This window comes from Mus pahari, chromosome 10 (assembly GCF_900095145.1).
Source record: "Mus pahari chromosome 10, PAHARI_EIJ_v1.1, whole genome shotgun sequence".
In the NCBI taxonomy this organism is placed as follows: domain Eukaryota; kingdom Metazoa; phylum Chordata; class Mammalia; order Rodentia; family Muridae; genus Mus; species Mus pahari.
This window is the reverse complement of record NC_034599.1, coordinates 37,724,473-37,746,181: the sequence shown is the minus strand read 5'-3', so window position 1 is coordinate 37,746,181 and position 21,709 is coordinate 37,724,473. Positions and strand designations below refer to the sequence as shown.

General features: G+C 48.8%; 1 protein-coding gene across 2 annotated transcripts in view; it reads left to right on the top strand.

The window, feature by feature from the left end:
• The window catches only part of Grik4 (glutamate ionotropic receptor kainate type subunit 4), a 417,019-nt gene that overhangs the window by 311,360 nt on the left and 83,950 nt on the right, over positions 1 to 21,709 (top strand). For both annotated transcript variants that reach the window (XM_021205965.1, XM_029543599.1), the window contains 2 exons: positions 4,267 to 4,419; positions 5,213 to 5,317. In XM_021205965.1, coding sequence (XP_021061624.1) covers positions 4,267 to 4,419; positions 5,213 to 5,317 — 258 coding nt within the window. The remainder of the gene's footprint in view (positions 1 to 4,266; positions 4,420 to 5,212; positions 5,318 to 21,709) is intronic.

Below are 21,709 nucleotides of genomic sequence, written 5' to 3'. Positions count from 1 at the left end.
CATCCCAGGTGGGATGCCCCAAGTGGGGAGTCTAGTTTATAGGGTTTGGGACTGGGCTAAAGATAGCTGGAGAAAGCTCAGTGTGCCTTCCCTGGCCAAGAAGCTTCCAGGTGGCCAGTGGTGCGCCACAGATGCGCTTCCTGCTGGAGACAAAGCCAGCACAGAGGGAGTGTTAGAAAGGGACACACACGCCCACTAGTTTCATATGCCGTGCCCATTAATCATGCTGCAAAGAACAAAAATCGTGGGAAATCATTAAAATTACAGATGGCTAGATTAAGTAATTAGAATTTAGGCTAAAGCAGATGTTTGTAATTAAGTGTTTATTTCATTGAATACAATCCAGATTGTAAGAACTAGTCCATGAGATCTTAGTGGTCCCTGCCCTGGTATTATTTGGGGGGGGCAGAGTTTAAGCTTACAGAGGTTCATCAACAAATGAGCACCTAGGAAGATGCCGAGAATCCAGTCCTTGCTGCTTTGGGGAGGATGGGAGTTACAGGTGTGTGTCTAGAAGATATTCTTGTTTTCATTGGAGGAGGAGAGGAGGGAGCCAGCCACAACTCCCTGAGTCAGAACTGATTCATCTTAATTTATACAGAGTCTTTCATTCCCTGAAACAATTTGCAAAACAGCTCAAAAGAAAATAACAATGAAGAAGCAAATGAAAATACAAAAACAAGAGAATAGAAGGTTTCTTGCCAAACAGCCTGTTGCTGCCAAGAAAGAAGAGAGGATTTTAAATGAGGATTGAGCCAGTTGGTGAGATTTAATATTCAGAAGAGACAGGGACAGCCTAAGCAGAGACAAAATCAAGAGTCAGGCACCCACCCACACAGACGGGCAGCCGGGGCCTCAGAAGGATGAGCGGATCAATCCTGGGAAGAAAAAGAAGTAGAAAGGAAAGAGAGGCAACAGCAGGAATGTCTGCCTTCCCTTCCCCAGTGGACCCAGAAGTAGAGACAGGGACAAAGCCTTTTGTGACAGAAGCCACTTTTAACTGACCATGGCCCACATGCTTTCTGAACGGAATTAGTCAATAACAGCAGAGGGAGAAGGCAATTAGGAGAATGAAGAGCTGAACCACAAGGCACCGACGGGCAGGCAGAAATGGCAGGCTGGTTCCCTGGTAGCTGGGATCTGGACAAAAGAGTTAGAAGGAGAGAGACTGGCAACTCTGACAGACTAGATGAAGGGGTAAGGGGAGGAAGTTCTCAGGAGAGAGTACGATGTGGTGAGCGCCCTAGGTCGATGGCCGGGAGCCTATAGAAGGGCATCTGGTGGTGGATGAAGGACCCAAGGGAACTCTCCTGGGGGTACATTGAGCTCCAGGATACAGGGAGTTAACTTGAATTAGTCCAGGCTCAGCTTCAGAGAAGACCCAGGAAGTGTGGTGTCCTCGGGGACACTTGACCCAACTGAAGGCTGTATGTGGGTAGAGATGAGATAGGAACCCTGACAATTTTCCACACACTTGGCCCCTGCCACAGTGTCCCCAACTTGAATTGTAATTACAAGAAGGATCCAAGTGATCGTTAAGGCCCTGGAGTTGGTGATGAGGAAGGACATCATGGAAGGATGAGGGTGCAGGCACACACTGACCTCCCAGCATTTGGATAACATACGAATAAGAACATCAGCTAGGGCTAGGGAGATAGATGTTTGGGCAAAGTGCTTGCTGTGCAAGCAAAAGGACCCGAGGTTCTACCCCACATAAAAGCTAGGCTAGTGCTACACACCAGTGACCCCAGTATTGGGGAGGTGGAAGCAAGAGGAGTCCTAGGACTTGATGGACAGCTAGTCTGGCCAATTGATGAGTCCCGGGTTCCGTGAGAGACCCCCTGCCTCAAAAAAAGAAGGAAGAGAGGGATAGAGGAAGACATGCTTGTGAACACAGGTGCACATGCACTCACAATACACTTGTGTATATACATGTACACATCTGAATACATATGCATGTGTGTTTGTGTAAGAGAGAGGGAGAGGGAGAGAGAGAGAGCATCAGCCAAGGAAACTTCACTCCAGCAGTAATAGCAAAGCAACCATATGGCAGGAAGGGAGATGATGGCATGCCCTGGCTTCTTCTGAAATCATGCATGGTTCCCCCAGAAACCAATGCACGGCCTCCAGGAGAGGAAGAGACCTCAAGAGGGGATAGGTTACAGACCTCTCTTGGGACCCTGAGCAACACTGCTCTGAGAGACGGGAGATCCCTGGGTCCTCTATTCTGTAGGATGCTCTCAGTTGCTGGTAGCAGGACCCCAATAAAAATGCAGTGTGGTGTCACACAGCAGAGCAACACTTGAGGGGAAGGTAGCTGGAGGCCCAGACCCCTTCACCCTTGAATCGGTCACCTTTGGTGTCACCTCCATGCTCAGCCTAGAGCTAAGCCGTGGCTCCAGGCATCGCATCCAGGAACAGTACTATTTAGAGAGAGAAGGAAAACAGTATCGGGCACTGGGATTCGGATACCCTTGTCTGCCTAGACTTCAGATCACAGGTCGATCTAAGGCCAAGGTGCATAAAGGAAGTCAGATGGGGTTGGGAAGACAGAGACTTGACGGAGGCAGCAAGGACTCAGTGGCTTTTCTGGGTATCTCTATAGACTGCAGAGATGCCGACGTACCTTGATAGGACCTGCTGTCCATAGCAAGGTCTGGATAGGAGTAGAAAGAAGCAGCAAGGAGTGGGAGAGAGAGAGGGGGGGAGGGGGAATGGGGGAGGGGGAAATGGGGGAGGGGAGAAAGGGAGGGAAAGAGTGAGGGGAAGGAAGAGAGGCTACATTGGCTAAGTGCCTTTGCAATGTAGCTGAACCCGATTGTGGGCTGCCCTCCCCTGACACTGTGTTTGGAAAGACTCCCTGACGTCAGCACCCCCAGTGCCTATTAGAGACCGCAGCCCTTAGTGTAGCCATGTAGGGAATGCAGATAACTGTCCAGTCTGCTTCCTAGCCTCGTGGCATCCTCTTCCTCCTGCTCCCTAATGCCTGCCCCCGGAGCACTGCCGACTCCCTGGACGTGAGATTGTGCTGTGCGGGCCCCGCTTGTAGAAATGCTCGGCCCTGTAACGGATGACCTTTGAGATTTGTGAGCCGGATGCTGCCTCTCTTAGGGCTATGAGCTGTCCCTGCCTGAGGTTTGCCAAGATGCTCAGGATCCCTCAGCATCCAAAGGAGGGGCTGGCGTAGAGCTAGGCTCCCAAGTTCTTCCCTTTGTACCTTGCCATCCCATGCTATGTGACCTCTGAGTGGAGGGCTGTGGCCTCCTTCCCTCCAACCGTGGAAGAAGAGTGTCCTGGAGCCTGGCCAGAAAGAAGGGAGGGTTAAGAACTCCACCACACATGGGATGAGCTCCTCCAGTTCCTCCCAAAGCTGTCTTCTGATGAGCAAGAGGGCTTGGCAGGGAAAGAACTGATTGCCAGGGCCAGGCACCATGGAGGAACTAGCCCCTCCCCCCAGCACCCTAGGCCCCCGGCACTCTAGCCCCCTGGAACCTCAGTATTATTTCTCCAGGGCCTTCTTCCTGCCTTCCTGCTTTTCTCAGCCCTGTGGACAATGCTGACCACACTGGACAGGACTTCATTTCTTGTAGAGGCTTTGTACATTTGCAGCTCTGCCTGGATGGTACACTCCCCAGGGACAAGTCAGCTGTGCTTCTACTCTCTCTAGCCACCCAGCCCCCTTGGCCTTTCCCATCACCAAGACTGCAAACATTGACTTTACTCATTAGGCAGATGTCAGCCAAGACTGAATTCAAATCAAGCTATCTCTTGGGGGCTGGAGAGCTGACCTAGAGGTTAAGAGCACCTGGTTGCTCTTCTAGGGGACTGTGATTTGGTTCCCAACACCCACACGGTGGCTCAGAACTATCTGTAATTCCAGTTCCAGGGGGATCTGAAAACCTCTTCTGGATTTCTTGGGCATTATACACACAGGATCCACAGACATACATGGAGAGAGAGAGAGAGAGAGAGTGTGTGAGAGAGAGAGAGAGAGAGAGAGAGAGAGAGAGAGAGAGAGAGAGAGAGAGAATGAATGTATTTGGAGTCCAAAGATATACCTTGATGCTTCAAGACATAGCAGCCTTGTCAGTAGGATGTAAATTGCAAAGCCTTGATAGCAGACTTGGACCACCAGCAGAAGTGGGTGAGAAAAGAGGAGGGGTAGGCAGAGGGCTGTGAACTTATTTGCCTTTGTGTGCTTTCTCCTTCCCCCTCTTTGTCCTCTTTTCTCTCCCTGCTACCATCTGCTCTCTCCGCTTCTCCCAGTTGTCCTCAGCCCTGCTGTTTGATGCCGTCTACGCTGTGGTGACAGCGGTACAGGAACTGAACCGGAGCCAGGAGATTGGTGTGAAACCCCTGTCCTGTGGCTCAGCCCAGATCTGGCAGCACGGCACCAGCCTCATGAACTACCTGCGCATGGTGAGGAGCAGCTGAAGGCTTGGTCCTGAAGGCCAGCCTCAGGGGTGGATGCTTGATACAGGGCTACCCTGGTAGGTCACAGCCCTGGCTAATACATCACCTGTATTGAGCGGGTCATAGGTTCATTTGTTCCCAGTTCTTAACACTCTTGGCAAGAACCCATGGCCAGCTTATTCCCAAGACAATTGTTCTTAAATCTTATGCTAGAAAGGAGTTCTGAATTCTGCTGCATCCTGGCCCCTGCCCAGTAGTAGCCCCTGGACAGATCAGCACATCTGGGAGGGGACCGTGATGCTGGAACAGAGGGTCCCTCAAGAGGCTCAGCCTGCAGACTCCTAGCTCGATGCTTGATTTTCCCAGTGTTCTCTCTCCAGTCGTGTTTTTCATTCACAGAGAAGACATCTTCCATTAGAGAGAGAAGGCGTGGAGGGTCTTCTATTTTTGAAGCAGGTCAGGAGTACCCTGACTTCCTGCAGGCCCAGGGTCAGCAGATTCCCAAAAAAGGAAGATGCTCATAACAACCCCTTACCCCCACCCCCGCCCACATGCTTACGGAACAGGGAGTGCTAAATTTGACCTTAAGTCTATGTGGTGGCTCCTATTGGCTTACATAGTTGGTTCGGGGTTGCTGGGTGTGGGTCCCCTTTTTCTGTACTCCGAGTCTGTGGCTTCAGAGTGGATAGAAGAGGTTTTCCAAACACCATGAAATAGCATGTTACCTGGAGTAGAAAGTTATCTGGGGCCAGCTCTGGCGGGGTCTATTTGATGCTGTAACTCACTCTCTCTTGGACAGGTAGAATTGGAAGGTCTTACCGGCCACATTGAATTCAACAGCAAAGGCCAGAGGTCCAACTATGCCTTGAAAATCTTACAGTTCACCAGGAATGGGTTTCGGCAGGTAAGCCCACCTACGCTGCCAAAGTGTTGGATACCCCCTCTTTGCCCTTTTCTCTGTCTCTGGTTCCAGCGGCCTCCCGATGTCAAGTGTCTCCCCAAATAGCAAGCAGCCTGCATCCGTTCTGATCTAGGCTCCTGGACCTCAGTCGCCACCTTCCTTTCTGGGTCCCACCTCAGCCCACATGGGCTCTTCCAGCAATATGCCTTGCAGAGGGAGGAGACAAGGGGTTATCACTTATAAAGGAGTGCCCGGTTCCTCTACACTCTCAGACTGATCTTTTCTGGGGGCAATGGAAAGTGTTTGGGGATTCCTCCAAGCCTGGAACTCCTGCTGGACTCCAGGGCACCATCCCTAAGGCAAAGGGTGGATCCCATGTGGGGTACAATGGATGGCTCTTTGTGTTGGGTAGCCTGCCCCTTCTCCATCCCACCCCTCCCATGCTCCTCTGTCTTCAGCTCTCTGTCTCCATCACCTCAGGGACACTGTCCCCTTCAGAGTCCTTCGGTTTTCTGTACGGTTCTTCCTTCTCCATTAAACCCTCTAGTTCCCCTTTCTCCAATCTTCTACCAGAGGAAACAGACTCTGACGGCCACTCCAACTCTCTCTAAACATCTCTCTCATCTCCATCCCTGAGGCCTCTCCAAGGCAGGGAAGGCTGGGAAGACTGAGCCAGACACCAATTACAGTAGGAAGCAGGCAAATAGTAAAGATCTCCTGACTGTCCCAGAGGTTGGATGCGGGAACATCCCACTGTAGGACTCAGAATTTTCTGTAGCCACCCTTCCAGCGAATTAGGAAGACCTAGCTTTATCTTCACCATCAGCAACATTATGATAGCCACTCTCATATTGAACACTTACCATATGCCTTCTGCCATGGTAAGTACAAGGTAGACACTTATATTTACCTTCCATCTTTAACAAAATAGGTACATTGTGTGAGGTATATTTGTGTTCATGTATATGTTCATATGTGTACCTGTCTGGGTACATATGAAGTTGGGGTTGAGTATCTAGCTCTAAAGCTCCCCACCTTATTTATTTATTTATTTATTTATTTATTTATTTATTTATTTATTGCGATAAGTTCTCTTATTGAACCAGAGCACATTAGTTCAGCTAGACTCGCTGGCTAGTGAGACCTGAGGACCCACTGGTTTCTACCTCTCCCGTACTGGGATTATAGCCACACACCACTATGCCAACTCTTTCTGTGTGTATTGGACATTGGAACCCAAGTTCTCATGTCTATAGGTAAAACGTGTTACTGATTCATCCCTCTTTCTATCTCCCAAATGGGTACTTTGTATGAATGCCCTCACTTGTTTGTGAAGTTTATGACTGATTTGTCCTTGAACAATTAAGTCATGACACAACTGGTTTGGGATCCATGTATGACTTGCCTAAAGCCGAAGACATTATTGTAAATTATGTACAAAGCTTGGCAATTGCCAAATGTGCCATTTTTAGATTCTACCCCTTGGGGATCTGGGAAGGAAGGCCCAGGATTGGACCCAGGAACAGATCTGGCCAACGGGTATCCAGGGTGACCATCACAGAAGCATAGAACATAGAACCCTATCTCACCTGTCTCTTGCCACACCATCCAAGGGACCCTTGACCTTACATGGGCCCCAGAGAGCTCTCAGTGACATTTTGGAAGGCCACTCTTCTTGGAAGAGAACAGAAGAGAAAAAAGGATCCCAGGGAAAGGGAGATGGCCTCTGAGGCCTGATGATGAATGTCAGCAGCACCTCCAGCTCAAGATGGGAGCTGTGTGGGATGGTGGCACTTCTCACATCTCCTCAGACAGGTTGGTAACTGGAATTGTGGGGTGGTTCCTTCATTTACCCAACAGGTCTTTATGGAGCATCTGCTGTGTGTCAGACATCACGCTGGGTCTGGGGAAAGCAGATGTAGCCTTTAGACTGAGAGAGTTCACAGTCTGGTGAGAGTAAGTGATGTAGGAAAAAAAAACACAGAGAGAACGAGAGCTGCAATTTGGGACTATTAAACTCAAATCATGCCCCATGGCTTACCATCCCTGAATGAGGAGGCTGCCAGCCTCTGGGAAAATTGTCAGGGAGACTTTTCCCTGAGCCCCAATCTTCTTGGGGGATCTGACTAAAGATCGTTCATTCACTCTTTCAAGTTGATACCTGTTGAGTGCTGCTGTCGCCCTTCTAGGGCTTAAGATGAGAAAGATCTGCTTTTGTGCAACATATGCTCTAGCAGGGGACAGATGACAGGCAAAAAAAATACATATGTAACATTATGCCAGCCTGCTAAGTTCTCTGAGACAAATACAACTGGGTAAAGAGTCCCAGTGTGAAGAGCATAGCATCGGAGGAGTGGTTAGAACAGGCTGCTCAGGCTGCTCCAGACCCAGCCTGGAAAGCCCCGGCCCAGCCCAGAAAGCCCCAGCCCAGCCCAGAAAGCCCCAGCCCAGCCCAGAGAGCTCCAACCCAGCCCAGAGAACCCCAGCCCAGAGAGCTCCAACCCAGCCCAGAGAGCCCCGACCCAGCCCAGAGAGTTCCAACCCAGCCCAGAGAGCCCTAGCCCAGCCCAGAGAGCCCCAGCCCAGCCCAGAGAGCCCCAGCCCAGCCCAGAGAGCCCCAGCCCAGCCCAGAGAGCCCCAGCCCAGCCCAGAGAGCCCCAGCCCAGCCCAGATAGTCCTGGCCCAGCCCAGAGAGCTCTAACCCAGCCCAGAGAGCCCCAGCCCAGCCCAGAGAGCCCCGGCCCAGCCCAGAGAGCCCCGGCCCAGCCCAGAGAGTTCCAACCCAGCCCAGAGAGCCCCAACCCAGCCCAGAGAGCCCCAACCCAGCCCAGAGAGCCCCAGCCCAGCCCAGAGAGCCCCGGCCCAGCCCAGAGAGCTCCAACCCAGCCCAGAGAGCCCCAGCCCAGCCCAGAGAGCCTCAGCCCAGCCCAGAGAGCCCCGGGCCCAGCCTTTGCCAACCTCCCCTGGACCTCGATTCTTCCCTACAGTGATCCAGGAAAGAGTTCACTTCCTGTGCCTCTTTCACGGCATGCTCCATCTCTCTGTCCACTCCCCGTTGACAGATAGCTGATGGGGCTCATGCCTCTCTCTGCCTTCATTCTGCTTCTGTCCCAGGTGCCATTCAGGCTGGGGAGGAGCTGGGGGAAGAAGGGTGAATACAGTCAAATCACATTGTATGAATTTCTCAAAGAACTAGAAAAAAACTTGTAGTTTCCAAAACTGATAGAAATCAGGGCTGGAGAAATGGCTCAGTAGTTAGGAGCACTGGCTGCTCTTCCAGAGGACCCAGGTTTGAATCCCAGCACCTACATGGTGGCTCACAACCATCTGTAATGGCATCTGATGCCCTCGTCTGGCATGCAGATGCAGGTGTACATGCAAATAGAGAATTCATAATCTGAATACACAAAGAACATAAACACATCTTGTAAAAAAAACTTACAGAAATCAGTATTAAAAATATATGAAGGGATAGAGGCAGGAGGCTAAGGTCAGTGGTAGAGTGTCTTCCCCCCACCCCACCCCACCGATTTCCAATACCACCAGACCAATACAACAGAACTGCATAGAACTGAGCATACTGATCCAATTAGTATTACACGCCGATAAAATTAACTTTATTGGTGAGAACCCCTTCAAGATGACTTTCAGAAACCGCATCGGAAAGGCGAATGGAATGTTGAATTGTTTTACAGGACTCTTTTTTTTTTTTCCCCCCGTTAACATGTTTTTCAGTAATGAATTTTTAAAATGCCTATTTTATAATGAACATGGAAAGGAGTCACCATCAGCAGCCCTGCCCCCCAGGTACCATTTCCAGCCCAGCCTGGCCAGGACCCAGGAGTCTGTCTGCCTTGGGGCTTTCTTCATGTGGTGGCTACCTCTGCATCAGCAGCGCCCACTAGCGGTAAGCAGTGGGCCTCTCAAACATACGTCCGCTCCAGGGTGCTTTATGAGGTGCATCCCCAGGCTCCAGGGCTCTGCCTCTCATTTAGTTAAGCGCTGTGTTCTAGGAATCTGTTAGTTTAGCTAGCAGCCCCACCCTCCCGTGTGATTAGCATGATGGGGTGACCACAGGCTAGCCTTTGGCAAACACCGTGCTAATAAGAGAGTAGTTGTATGAGCAGAGTTGTTTTGTTGGTTTGGCCTCTCTGTGCCCCACCCCGTTGTTTTGAGCTAATAACACTGAATGGAATCTGCCACACAAGTGACCATTAAGACGACTGTCATTTTGACCTTTGGCTACCCGAAGGAACACCCAGTCCTGACTGGACTTAGAAAGTGGACAGTGAGAATATTCTTTATGACCTCGGCTTTTCAGCGAGTCTGGAGGCTGTCCAGCGGCTTTTCTGTCTGTTTCAGGTGCCGTGAGCACCAACTGGAAGCCACGTATGATGTGTCTCGTGCACAGATGCAGCTTCCCAGCACCGGTCCCCAGGTCCCATCCCAATCACCACCCAATCTTTGCCTCTTGACGGGCGGGCGTCCTTCCCTGCTTATTGCAGGGTGAAGAAATGGTTTAAGGAGGGATAACTAATTAGGCTTCTCTCCCAGGACAGGAGGAATGTCAGTACCTCTGCTCCGATAGTCTCCCAGTTCTTTCCAAGGTGAATATTGGTGCGGGAAAGGAATTGACAAGGAGCCAGAGAGAAATCGATGCGAGTCATCTGTGGCGCTTTGGGCAGACCTCACCACATCCTGAGGATGGCTCTTTAAGGTAGACCAGATAGCTTATTCAGTAGGAAACTGCAAGCTCAGCAGACCTGCAGAGCTGAGTTCAAATCCACTGCACCCACATTGAAAAGCTGGGTGTGTCTGTGTAAGCCTGTAACCCCTGCACTGTAGGACAGAGGCAGAGCTTCCTAGCTGGTCAGCCTCACTGTAATGTGAAAGCGACTTCAGGTTCTGTGAGAGACCCTCTCTCAAGGCAGTAAAGCAGAGGTCGCTAGAGTAAGACATCGGATGTTTTTCTCTAGTATTCAAATGTGTGCATAGGTGAACATATAACTATATGCTCATATGCATACAACACACACACACACACACACACACACACACACACACACCACACCACACCACACCACACCATACCTCCCTCTCTCCTGTCAAGAACCTGGAAAGACTGGAATTTATATTCAAGTTTGTCTAACTCTAAAACCCACGTTCTGGCCTCTTCTACGCCTGGTTTCCCTTCCTGCTCTTGGGTACCTGAAGTTCTCAACCCTAGTCTTGCTTCTGGTTGCTTGAACCCGGCTGCCACCATCGATTCTAGCACCCTGCTGGGATGGGCTTTCTTTAGTAATGACATCTTTTCATTTGGCTTTGGTTCTGTTCTTTCTCTCCTGTCTGGGAGAACTACTATTAAGAGCTGGTTTTGATTATTTAGAAAGCACCATGCAGGGACTCAGTGGTCTATAATTGGTAAAATGTCTGAACCAACTACCATATTCCCTGCCGGTGGCTGATTAAAGGATTTTTTTTTTACCGTTTTAAAAATAGTCTTTCAGAATTCAGACTTTTTTTCTTTTTAACATTTTAAAAAAATTACTATTTTGATTCTGCGTGGAGAGTGTTTGCCATCTTGGGAATTTCCACTACCACACATTTGGAGGAATGAGCTCCTCCTTAGGTTGTCCTGTAGGGGACATTCTGAACCATCTCCCCAGTATTTATAGGTATAAAAGTCAACAGTACTGCCTGAGTCTCTCCATGTCTCAAGCCATAGCATTTGTTGTCGCTGCCCCCTCTCCCCCATAGATGTGCAGAGGGCCGTAACAGTGGTGTTGTCTCCCTTCCTGTCTGGGAAAAATCCTCCTTGAAAGAAGCTAGAAGGAAAAGAAGGAAGTCTTTAGGAGACCGTTAATTTCCTTCATTTAACTTAGTCTGAAGATCAGAGACCACTGTGAGCATCCCTTGAGCAACGTTGTTAGTGTTGTAATAAGATGAGCATACCTTTCATCCAAGGATCGGAAATGGCTTAACAGGGTCTAATTAAGCCTTTGGGGTTTGACATCCCTAACTAAAGATGCAAATCTGCCTCTTCGTCATTGGTTCGCTGTGTATCCCAAGCAGGGTGGGCTCAGTTTTCTTTCCGTGCGTAGTAACCCCTCGTATTTGGTCTCCTAGGATCGGAAGATGATTGAAAATAGCTCTGCCTGGCACTGTGTTTGAATGGCTATACTTATGTGCAAAGCTGGCTCCCCTGACATCATAATAATAGCCCACATTTATTGTCGCCTACATGATGTACTGTGCTGGGTGGCGTACATATATATTTAAAATTTTTACATTCTTTTATCAGCCTGGCATGAAAACTGTTCTGTCGTCTTGTAGGTGGAAAATCAAAGGCAGAGAGATTAAAAAATATATCCATCTTCATCAAGGTGGGAAATGGCAGGCTCAAGAGCCCAGTTTGGGTCAAGCTTCCTCATCCTCAGTGTCCAGGCCCCTCCATTATGCAACATTTACCTAGAACGTGGGAGCAGAGGACACCTTTAAGCTTCTTAATTAATCTTCTAATCCAATTCAAGAACGGTTTGTGTCGGGGCATGAAAGAGACACCCAACCTGTCTGTGAGCCCATCTGGGCTGGAGAATTAGCAACCTCTTTAGAGATAACATTCAGACTCTTCCAGGCACTGGGTCAACCTCTGTCTCCTAACTCTACCCTATGGAACATTCCAGAATAGTCTGCTTCCTCTTCCTTGCCAGCTCCACAGATATGTAAAAACAGATTGCATTTACTGCACTCCTTCATTTTTTCCATTCCAGAATTAGCCTAAAATTTTCCTGTAAGATCTACTCTTTGTCATAGGCTGGGAATGCTGGATGAAAGAGCCGTACTCCACTTAAGAGCTCGAGATCTTAGGGGGCTGAAATTGCAGCCCGCAATTGCCTTAGAGTACTCTGATTATATGCCACTTATTTTACCCTTCGCTGAGCAGTGGGCTGTACCTGTTCCCAACTGAACATGGCTTACCACTCTCTCACGGAGGAAGAACCAGGGATTGTTGGCGCTCTTTAATGCACAAGGCTGCGGAAGTGATGCACTGAGACCGTGGGGGGTCCGTCAGTCACCTCAGACTGAATCCTCAGTTCTCATTTCCCACAGTAGTTGGCTTCCTGGCATTTATTTTTCAAATGTCCCATTCCTTCTGAACCCTGGACCTCAGGGTCATTTAGTTACTCTACTCACTGACTTCCCAGTAATACACTCGGCCCTCCGCGTGTACACTTTTCATAGAGACTAGACCCAGGCCAGCTTTTCCTGGGACAGCTGAACCATTTGACTCCGTTTCTATAGAAATGGAGAAACCGACAGGGCTGGCCTGGAGAGTGCCAGGAAAAGTAATGTTGTTGAGCAGATAGCCTTATTTTCCAAAACAGAGACGAGCTCAGAATTCAAAGGGCTCATTTCAGGAATGATTTCAACACTTTCCTAAACAGAGGCAGGCGGAGGATGGCTTATCCAAGGAACTCTTGCAAACAGTGAACTCCACTACTCAAAGTCTTTAGAAGGCAACCCGGAGCCAACTTCTTAAGATCCAGCAGGACCCTGCTCACTGCCCCAAAGTCAGGCTCCCTCCATTTCCTCTCTCTGGCTGCCATCTTTGTTGAGAGCATCCCATGCAGAGGCAGGTCCGGAATCCTCCTGTGTTGCCAATTGAAGTCCTGGCTCTGTTGCACCCGTGAGGGGCGCAGAAGCAGCAGAAATTCTTATTACAGCCATTAGCAGCAGAAGCCACGGGGAAGTGGTTTCTCTTCTGAAGATAATCAGAGTGGACCTGCTGGTGGGGTTCGCAACCTTCCCCACCTCCCGACCCCTTGTTCCCCACTTCAAAAGCAATCAAATATAGAACAACAGAAAAACCTTCTACATACTGCCTGTCAGTGAGTCTGCACTTCATGTAGTGGCTGAGAAACAATATGGAGGATGTCATGGTCTTATAGAGAGGACCTGCCCAGGTCTATGCCTCTCTCCCCAATCCCTCTGACTTAGCTGTCTCTGTGACAGCCAAGCCCCTCCTGTCCCCAAGTGAACAGCCATTGCTCAGATAGCTAGCCGGTGGGAGAGGCAGCTCTGAGAAACCTGTGATTGTCACTGTCTAATACATTTTCAATTTCGAGGAAGGAGTTTACCATAAATATGCAGATCCTTTGAAGCTGTCTTTGCTGAGACCTGGCTCAGGGCGCTGGAGCCGGGTTTGATTGCTGGAAATCAGCAGCCTCGAGTGCCAGCTCCCCAGCTGGGGGACAGACCTGTGAGAACAGGCCAGCTGTGGAGCTTGCATGGGCCGCAATCCCCCCAGAGACAACTCTGCCTTTGATGAGGAAACTCGGGGCTGCGGATCCTCATGTGGGGGGAGGTGGCCCGGGGATGCTTTGAAGGTGACTGAAAAGTTACTCACTTCTTTTTAATTAAGAAGCCAAGAGAGAGGGAATTGGTGTGGAGTTTGAAATAGCTGTCTCTTAGAACGGCATCAGTTCTTAGGGGTGCTGGTCAGTTAGGCCAGCTCTCTAGAAAGGCAGGGACTTATGGGAGTTTCGTCGGGTTCGAAAGCCCTTAGTGATCCTATTTGCTTGTTGGGTGAAGGGTGTGGTTCTTCCAGTGAGCCTTCTGTCCTCTCCTTTCCTATTAGTCTTTCTGCCCGAGTAGTCATGGATGATGGAGGTCTTGGATGTGCAGGCAGCCTCAGAGTCACACCCAGGCCTACCTCATTTCTGACATGAAATGAACCCAGAAGGCTGTCGCCACCATCCCTACTCTGTCAGTGTCCTCTCTTGGCGATAACATCCTCTCACCACCGTCCTCCCAAGAGTGGGGACTTGTGAGCCAGGCCCACTCAGCAGGGAGCGGGTGTGGCAGTAGATGAGAGTCTCAGGACTCACGGGGTCCGGAGAGGTGACCGCAGGTGCCATAGGAGTGTGCCCTCCAGGTCCCGTGGAACTCAGAGCCAACAGGGCCATCAGAGCCCCCAGACCTGTGGGGTCTCTAAAGCCACTTGCTTCCTTTTTAATTCAAGAGGATTCCATGTGACAAGCCTCTTCCAGGCAACAGCGTTTGCATGTTTTAGTTAAAAGTCCAGGTCCCATGTTCCGGAGCAGGCTCAATCTAGAATGCCTTCTCCCGGAAGAGATGTTCTGGCTGTTCCCCTGGCTGCCCAAAGAGGGAAAGGGCAAGGATGAGTTGGCTTTTCGGGCTGTATCTTAAAGGGCTTGTTGTCTTTTTCAGCTTCTCTGGTCCCCCGCACATCTGATTCTTCCCCCCCTCCCCCCCAAAGCACAGGGACTCCTGCTTATCGGCTCTGCTGAACAATTCAGCAGCCAGGGAAGCTTACAAGCGTCCTCTCGCATCAGCCAGCAAACAAATTAAGAGGTACTTACAATGTTGAACAGGGGGCTGGTTTTGGGTAGAGGAGCGGGATTTTAAAGTGCCGCATTTGAAATCTATTTCTTGTCATGTGCCCGATCACGCTTTTCCCTGAGATCAGCCTGGGGAAGTCTGCCAGCTCCTGGAGACACTTCCTGCGCCCCTTCAGCCAGCTCATGCCAGGGGGAGCTGGAGGAAGGCGATTTGATAATTCAGTGCCATGAATCAGCCTGCGGTAGCCAGCTCCTCAAAACAAAAAGCAAGCCAGATCTAGGAGCAGGCATTGGGGTACAGGCGGGTGGGCCAGGAGGAAGAAGCAAGGCAGATTGTGGAGGGAGCTTACCCAAGGAGGCAGGCAATGTGTGCGAATAGAAACACTCCGGGCTGAGTCCCACACTCCTTGTTCCTAACTTGGCTTTCCACATTTCTCCTCAGTAAAGTCAAGAACATCATGACTTCTGCTTCTTGGGTATCATAAAAGTATTGAGGACAAGATGAACTGTTGTTCATAGCTGTACTCCGAGGGTTCTACGACACTGTGCAGTTTTTAGTCCTGTTGTCTCACATGGCAGTGTCTAACTATATACCTCCCTGTCTTTGCCATATTCCCTATAATGTCCCAGACATTCTGGCCTGGTTCAGGGCAGGGAGAAGGACACAGCCTTGGAAAGGGAAGGCTCAACATGTGGGATTGTTCCTAGTGAAGTCACACAACCCTGGAAGAGGGCATATGGGTAGCAGCCTATGCCAGGCAAGCATGCCTGGCTGAAATCAGTTCTGCCAGCTGGCTCTTACCTAACTCTCTTCTTCTATCGACAAGGACTTTTCTCTATATGCCTTTAGCTTGCTCTCTGACCTTCAGCCCCAATTTGGTGGCAGTTGGATGGATGTGAAGATGAGAGAACCCAAATTATGGCTACTTCTAGAAGCTGTAATACACCAAAGGCCCACAGAGTATGATCAACATTGATTAGACAAAAGCAAAAGACACCCCCAAATTACAAATCCTGCCTCCTCCAGGAGTTCAGTAAGACCTCAGGAAAATCTCTTTGCTACCCACAAGCCTGCACTACACCCAGCTAGGGGTGAGGACAAGCCATTCTCAGCCACAGGCCAAGAGCTCTGAAGCCACAGTGCTGTCCTGATTCAGCACTAGGGTGGAGAGTGACCAGCTTCCTCCAGTCTCGATGCTTTATGGAAAGCATTGGTTCAGTTGGCACCTGGGAATCAGAGCTCAGAGCCAAGGCACCAGTACCACTGCCCTCCCACGCCACTTCTTACCTGCTGAGTTGAACAAAGAAAGCTGGTATGGGCTGGCCGTCGTGTTCTTCGGCCATAATTTCCTTTTCGGAAAGTCTTGTGCTTGCTTGAGCTTCTTGATCCCTTAGCAGCTCATGCTGACATGCCTCCAGTCTCCTGGGAGGCAGAGAAGGAAGAGCCAGGGGGGGTCTTCCTGTCTGCTGACTCTGCCATGTCCTTGTCATGACTCCGTGTTAGAAAGGCCAGGGGGTCGTCCCCAAACATCTTGGGACATAGACTGGGAGGTTTTCAGTTATATTAGAGAAGGAAGCCAGGCATGGTGACCTACACTTAGCACTCGGGAAGTAAGGCTAGAGGACTGACTGTGACCTTGAGGCTATCCCGAGTAACAAAGCAAGTCCAAGGCTAGCCTGGGTTATAGGTTAAGGCCGTCTCAGAAATACAGGGGGGAAAGTGTCTGGAGATTACAGTTGAGAGAGTGCTTAACAGGCATAAAAACCCTGGTTTTCTTCTTTAGTTCCACATAAGCAGGCATAGAGGCACATGCCTGCAATACTAACATGTGGAAGGTAGTCAGGAGGCCCAGAAGCTCACAGTCATTCTTAGTCACACAGGGAGCCTAGGCTAGTGGTCCTGCCTAGAAGGAGGAGGAAGAGGATGAGGAGGATGAGGAGGAGGAAGAGGAAGGAGAAGGAGAAGGGGATTTTTTTTAAAAATAGAGGGCATTAGGATATAGACAAAAGAAACTTTTAAACTTGTCCAAACAGGTAGGAGACCCAGGCATTCTTCTGATTCTGCTGTGGGGGGTTTTATGACTGAAGCCCTGATAGTTGGGGAGTCCATTACATCTGTGTAAGTGTCATTGGGTGTCATTTGTCATCAGAGCCAACACAGGTTTCGTGAACACCAGAGCTCCTCTGGACATGATACTTATCGGTCACTGCATTCTCTGAGAACAGCCAAAGTTGGGGCTTGTGAGCAGGAAGGATGGCGACCAAATCCCATGTTACATCCCAGAGGCTGGAGGTCATGACTAGAAATCTGAGTGCATCCCGGTGACAGCTGAACAACCCAGCATGGACAGGTCTAATTGCTTCTCATAATTTGTGAGATCTATATTTGTACGTCTAACTGCTTGGTGAAATCACTTTTTGCAAACCCCATATCAATACTTGCAACAATTTTACAGACATGTGGAGAGGCAAAAATTTGACTCACTCAATGTGTGCATCTCCAGCTGAGCTTGAATGTGGCAATGTTCTGCTGTGTTGTTTCAGCGCTAATATTGTCAACAAGTGTCTTTTTCATGGACTATTGAGTGCTAGTGTGTGTGTGTGTGTGTGTGTGTGTGTTTCCCCTAGGAATTTTTCTGTTTAAACTAACTCTCACAATGCAATGTTGCCATGCCATCCCATGTTCCTATGCATGAGAAAAATTGTGACATGCTTTACAGAGACAATTTATGTTCCAGAAGCTTCCCTTAAGCCTGACCTATGACACTGTTGGGCGAGCTGGTGAATCAGCCATCTGTATTAGGTGAGGCAGAGATGCACATTAAGGTCACATATTGATGGGTCGATAGGAATGCTCTGGCGGAAGCTCACAGGAAACTTACTTGTTTTTTGTCCTGGGAGCAGAGGTTCGCTAGTCCCTACTTGAATGTATGTGGCAGCTTTATATAAGTCAGAGGAGCAACAAATAATGAGAACCAGCCACAGAGAGACTCAGCTAGGAGACAAAAGCAGGAATGGGTCAACAGGAATTTCTGAATTTTCCTGCAGGGCTTTTCTCTGCATTCGCCACTCCGTAGTCCTGCTCTTTTGCTTGTCCAAGGCCCCTATTTTCGGCCTTGCCTTCCTCCTGGTTGCCCTGGTGTAGAAATAGAACATATATCCTGCAGACTGGATGGCATAATAAAAGCCTTGTAGACCAGTTCTAACTGGCCTACCGCAAACACATCCTCACTTAAGTCTTACTTAAATGCCTCACGTCAGAGAACTCACTACCTTCAGGGACAACATATTCCATCTTGGGAAGCCCTTCCTATTAGAAAATCTTTCCTTATTGGGGACAGGTGTCCTTCCTCCCAAAGGCTCTGCCTTTTGTCCTTGTGTGTGTTTCCTGAGTCCTCACATCTCTGCCATTTGTCCCTGACTACCTTTCCTGGAGGAAATCTTGTTATAGGATGGAGAGGTTCTTTCTGCCACCACTCATGTTAAATGGCCACCTGCTTCACCTTTGTGACCAGGTAGCTGTGCTTCCACTTATGCACCCCCCCCCTCCCGGCCTCTCTTAGGCCCTATCTCTCTCCCTGTGTCTCTCCCAGGTTCAGTCCAAAGGCACTTGGGAAAACTACATATTACAATTCTTTGAGTTGGAAGAGGCCAGGATCCATTATCCTTTCACAATGGCAGTGGAAGTTTGACTCCTGCCTAACTTCCCCACAATAGCCCGCTCAAGCTTTCCTAGACTCTTTTCTACATACATAACTCAGACTCAAAAGCAATGAAACGCAAAGATATGTAGGCTTTCAAGTAGAAGCGCTTATGGAAAACGATGCTGGCTAAAGTCACGGTTCAAATATTTGCTAAATGGTTAACTATCTACAGCCAGAGAAATCACAATATCCCGGGACAGTGCACTACAGTAGTGGTTCTGCCTGAGTTTGATTCTTCTCAAATCTTAGTTTTCTTATCTGTAAGGTAGGGATGGTAGCAGAACCTCCTTGAAGTATAACAAAATGTTTAGTCCAGAGTTGTGTCATGGAAGGAATGCCCCAAAGCACTGATTCACAAATGTTCTAATAGATAGCCTTTAATTACAAGGAGCGATCAAGACTAGGAGTCTATGGGTATTAACTGTATACTTATTAAACATCACTTACCATCCACAGACTCTGCTAGGTGCTGACTATAGAGAAGTGGACAGGTAAGCTCTGCAAATTCGGGATGGTGTGAGTTTGCATATTTGGAATATAATTTGCATGCAGGGAGTCATTCAGGATGCATGCACACCTCTATGCACAATCGAAACACAAGTGTATGCAGTATTCATTACCTCTGGTTATGAATCCCCCCCTTCTCCACTCCATATAGAGATCTTGCTTTTTAAATGCAGGTGTTGGTCCACTCAATTGATTTCATAACTCACCAATGGATTGTAGCCAACTTCCAATAAGACGCTGTATTAGACAAACTAAGAGGAAGTGTGGGAAAGCCTGCATCATCCTGGATCTTCCTAATTTGCCCTGTACTCGTTTTTTGATCTCTTCTTTTCATCAGACACGGCTGCTGTCCCAGAATTCTAGATTTTTGCAGTACTCTGCACTCCACTGCTCTGGTGCACACCTAGGGGTATTCTGTGGCTGAGTAACTCAGGCCTCGGGTGGACTTTGACAACTCCCTTTGTTCCCCATATCACCCCAGCTCTCAGTTTGGAGTTCAGTCATGACCCCAAACTGCTCATGTGTCATATAAGCTGTTCTGTGTATAGAGACATTGGGCTTAAAGCTAATGAACTTGTGCCAGGTGCCATGATGGAGGCCGATATCATTCATAGTTTGAGCTGGTGTCTGTTTTGTGTATATACATGCATGTATGTTTCGGGTGGGTGTACATACAGGCATGTGCGTGTATGTGTGGAAGCCAGAGGTCAACTTCAAGCATCAGACTTCGGGTACAGTTGTCCTGTGGGTAAGGATGGGGTTTCTCCCTGAGATTTGGAGATCACTGGGTAGACTAGAGTGCCTGAGCAGCACAATCTAAGGATCTGCACGTCTCTGATGCTCTGATGAATATAAAATGCTCTGCCCCTTGTAGATTTGCTGAGGATTAAATGCATTTTTTTCAGTTATATCTAATTGAGCATCTATGAGACATGAATCACAAGCATGGGCTGCCACTTTAGTTCTTTAAAATAAATAAATAAATAAAAGAACCACCAAGGACATAGATGTGAACCCGAATCCTCCCGTTTGCTGAGATGAGCCATCCCCCAGCCCCTTCTCTGTCAGGTTGTACACCTGTCCCACCAAGTCTGCGGAACTCTAACCATGTCAGGTCATCCCAGGGATCCCCTGCTGTGGTGTCTTCCCACACCTGAGTGCCACGTCTCCATCCCATATGGAGAAGCTTTAAGCCAGTGGGTCTCAACCTTCCTAATGCTGTGATGTGAGTGCCTTTAACACAGTTCCTCATACTGTGGTGACCCCCCAACCATAAAATTATCTTCATTGCTACTTCATAACTGTAATTTGCTACTGTTATGCATTATAATGTAAATATCTGATATTCAGGACATCTCATATGTGGCCACCAAATGGGTCGAGAGTCACAGGTTGAGAACCACTGCTCGTGATTTTGCGTATTTTATCATAAGCATCCTTCAGATGTGAACTTCAACTTAGAACTGTAATTTAAAAAAAAAATGATTATGATTCAAAGCGGGTGAGCCTAGAAAGAAAAGAACTGGACCGTAAAGAACTTGCATTTCATTGGCCTTGACTCTGTCACACCTGTGAATACCTCTGATAAGCTCCCCATAAATGAGAAGGGTGGGGGAAATTAGGGTGATCTTGGGTAGCAAAACTGACTTCCCCAGACCATACAGTAAATGACTGGCAAGAACCTGAACCCCGACCCCCTGACTTCTGATCACCTGCTGTCCCCTTACATACATAGTCATATGCTGTCTACCCATCTGTGCCTTATGGCTCAGCAGGCGCCTTCAGCTGCTTACCAGTAACACTGCACGGTATCACACCAACCAGCTTGCAGTTACTATAATGAGAACTGGAGCCAATCAGAACGGGCCAGCTGAGCTCACAGTACTGCAAGGTTCAGTCGGTGGTTCAGACCTGCTGCTTTGGTCCCAGTTTGGTCCGTCATGGTAGGGAATGTGACATGGAACAAAGCTGTTGACCTCATGACCATGGTCAAAACGTTAAAGAGAGTGAGGAGGTAGCTAGAGCTCCTCCTTGGCTTCATGGCTTAAAATTTCCATTACTTCCCAACAGTACCAGCTGTAACCCACGAGTCCTTGGGGTTCACTCTAGAGACTCAAGCTGTGCCATATGTGTAGATCCTGTCATTCCCTTCCATTCCACGGATGAGTGAGCTCATGCGGGTCCTTTTGGTTGACTTCATTCAGGACTATAGTCAACAAACAAGCTCACTTTGTTCAAAGAGGCATGAGGGAAGGCCCAGGCTCCAACCTCAATATGTCCTACGCCTATCCAAAGCCAATCAGAAAAGCAACACATAGGCTCTGAGTTCCAGTCCTAATTTGATCCCTATCGGCCGTTGATGCTCAGCAAGTAGCTTCTCGTTTCTGAGTTTTGCCTTGGCTAATTTATTCACCATTAACTGTGTATGCATGTACTTACTTCAAGCAGGTTTTTTTTTTTTTTTTTCTGTTTCTAAAGTACCGATGAGCCTACATTTCGCAGGTGTGAATGATGATAGGGTTGCTACACAGAAGCAGGACAATTTATGAAAGGAAACCACATGGGCCAGGGTCCAGCAAGCAAAGATCAATAAGTATTTGAAGCCTCCGGAGCGGGGCTTAGGGTTTCATCCCCCCCCCCCCCAGAAGAAGCTGGGTCCCAATGGTGCGGAGTACAAAGAGAAGCTGTCTAAATGTGCACAAACTATTAAATGTTCTAGTGTTGTGCGCATCTCTGTGGATGGGGGCAACGATGTGAGCAAGTCCCTTGGTGTTTAAAAACTGATCCTTTTTTTACCTACTTAAAAAAACAACAAAGTGGTC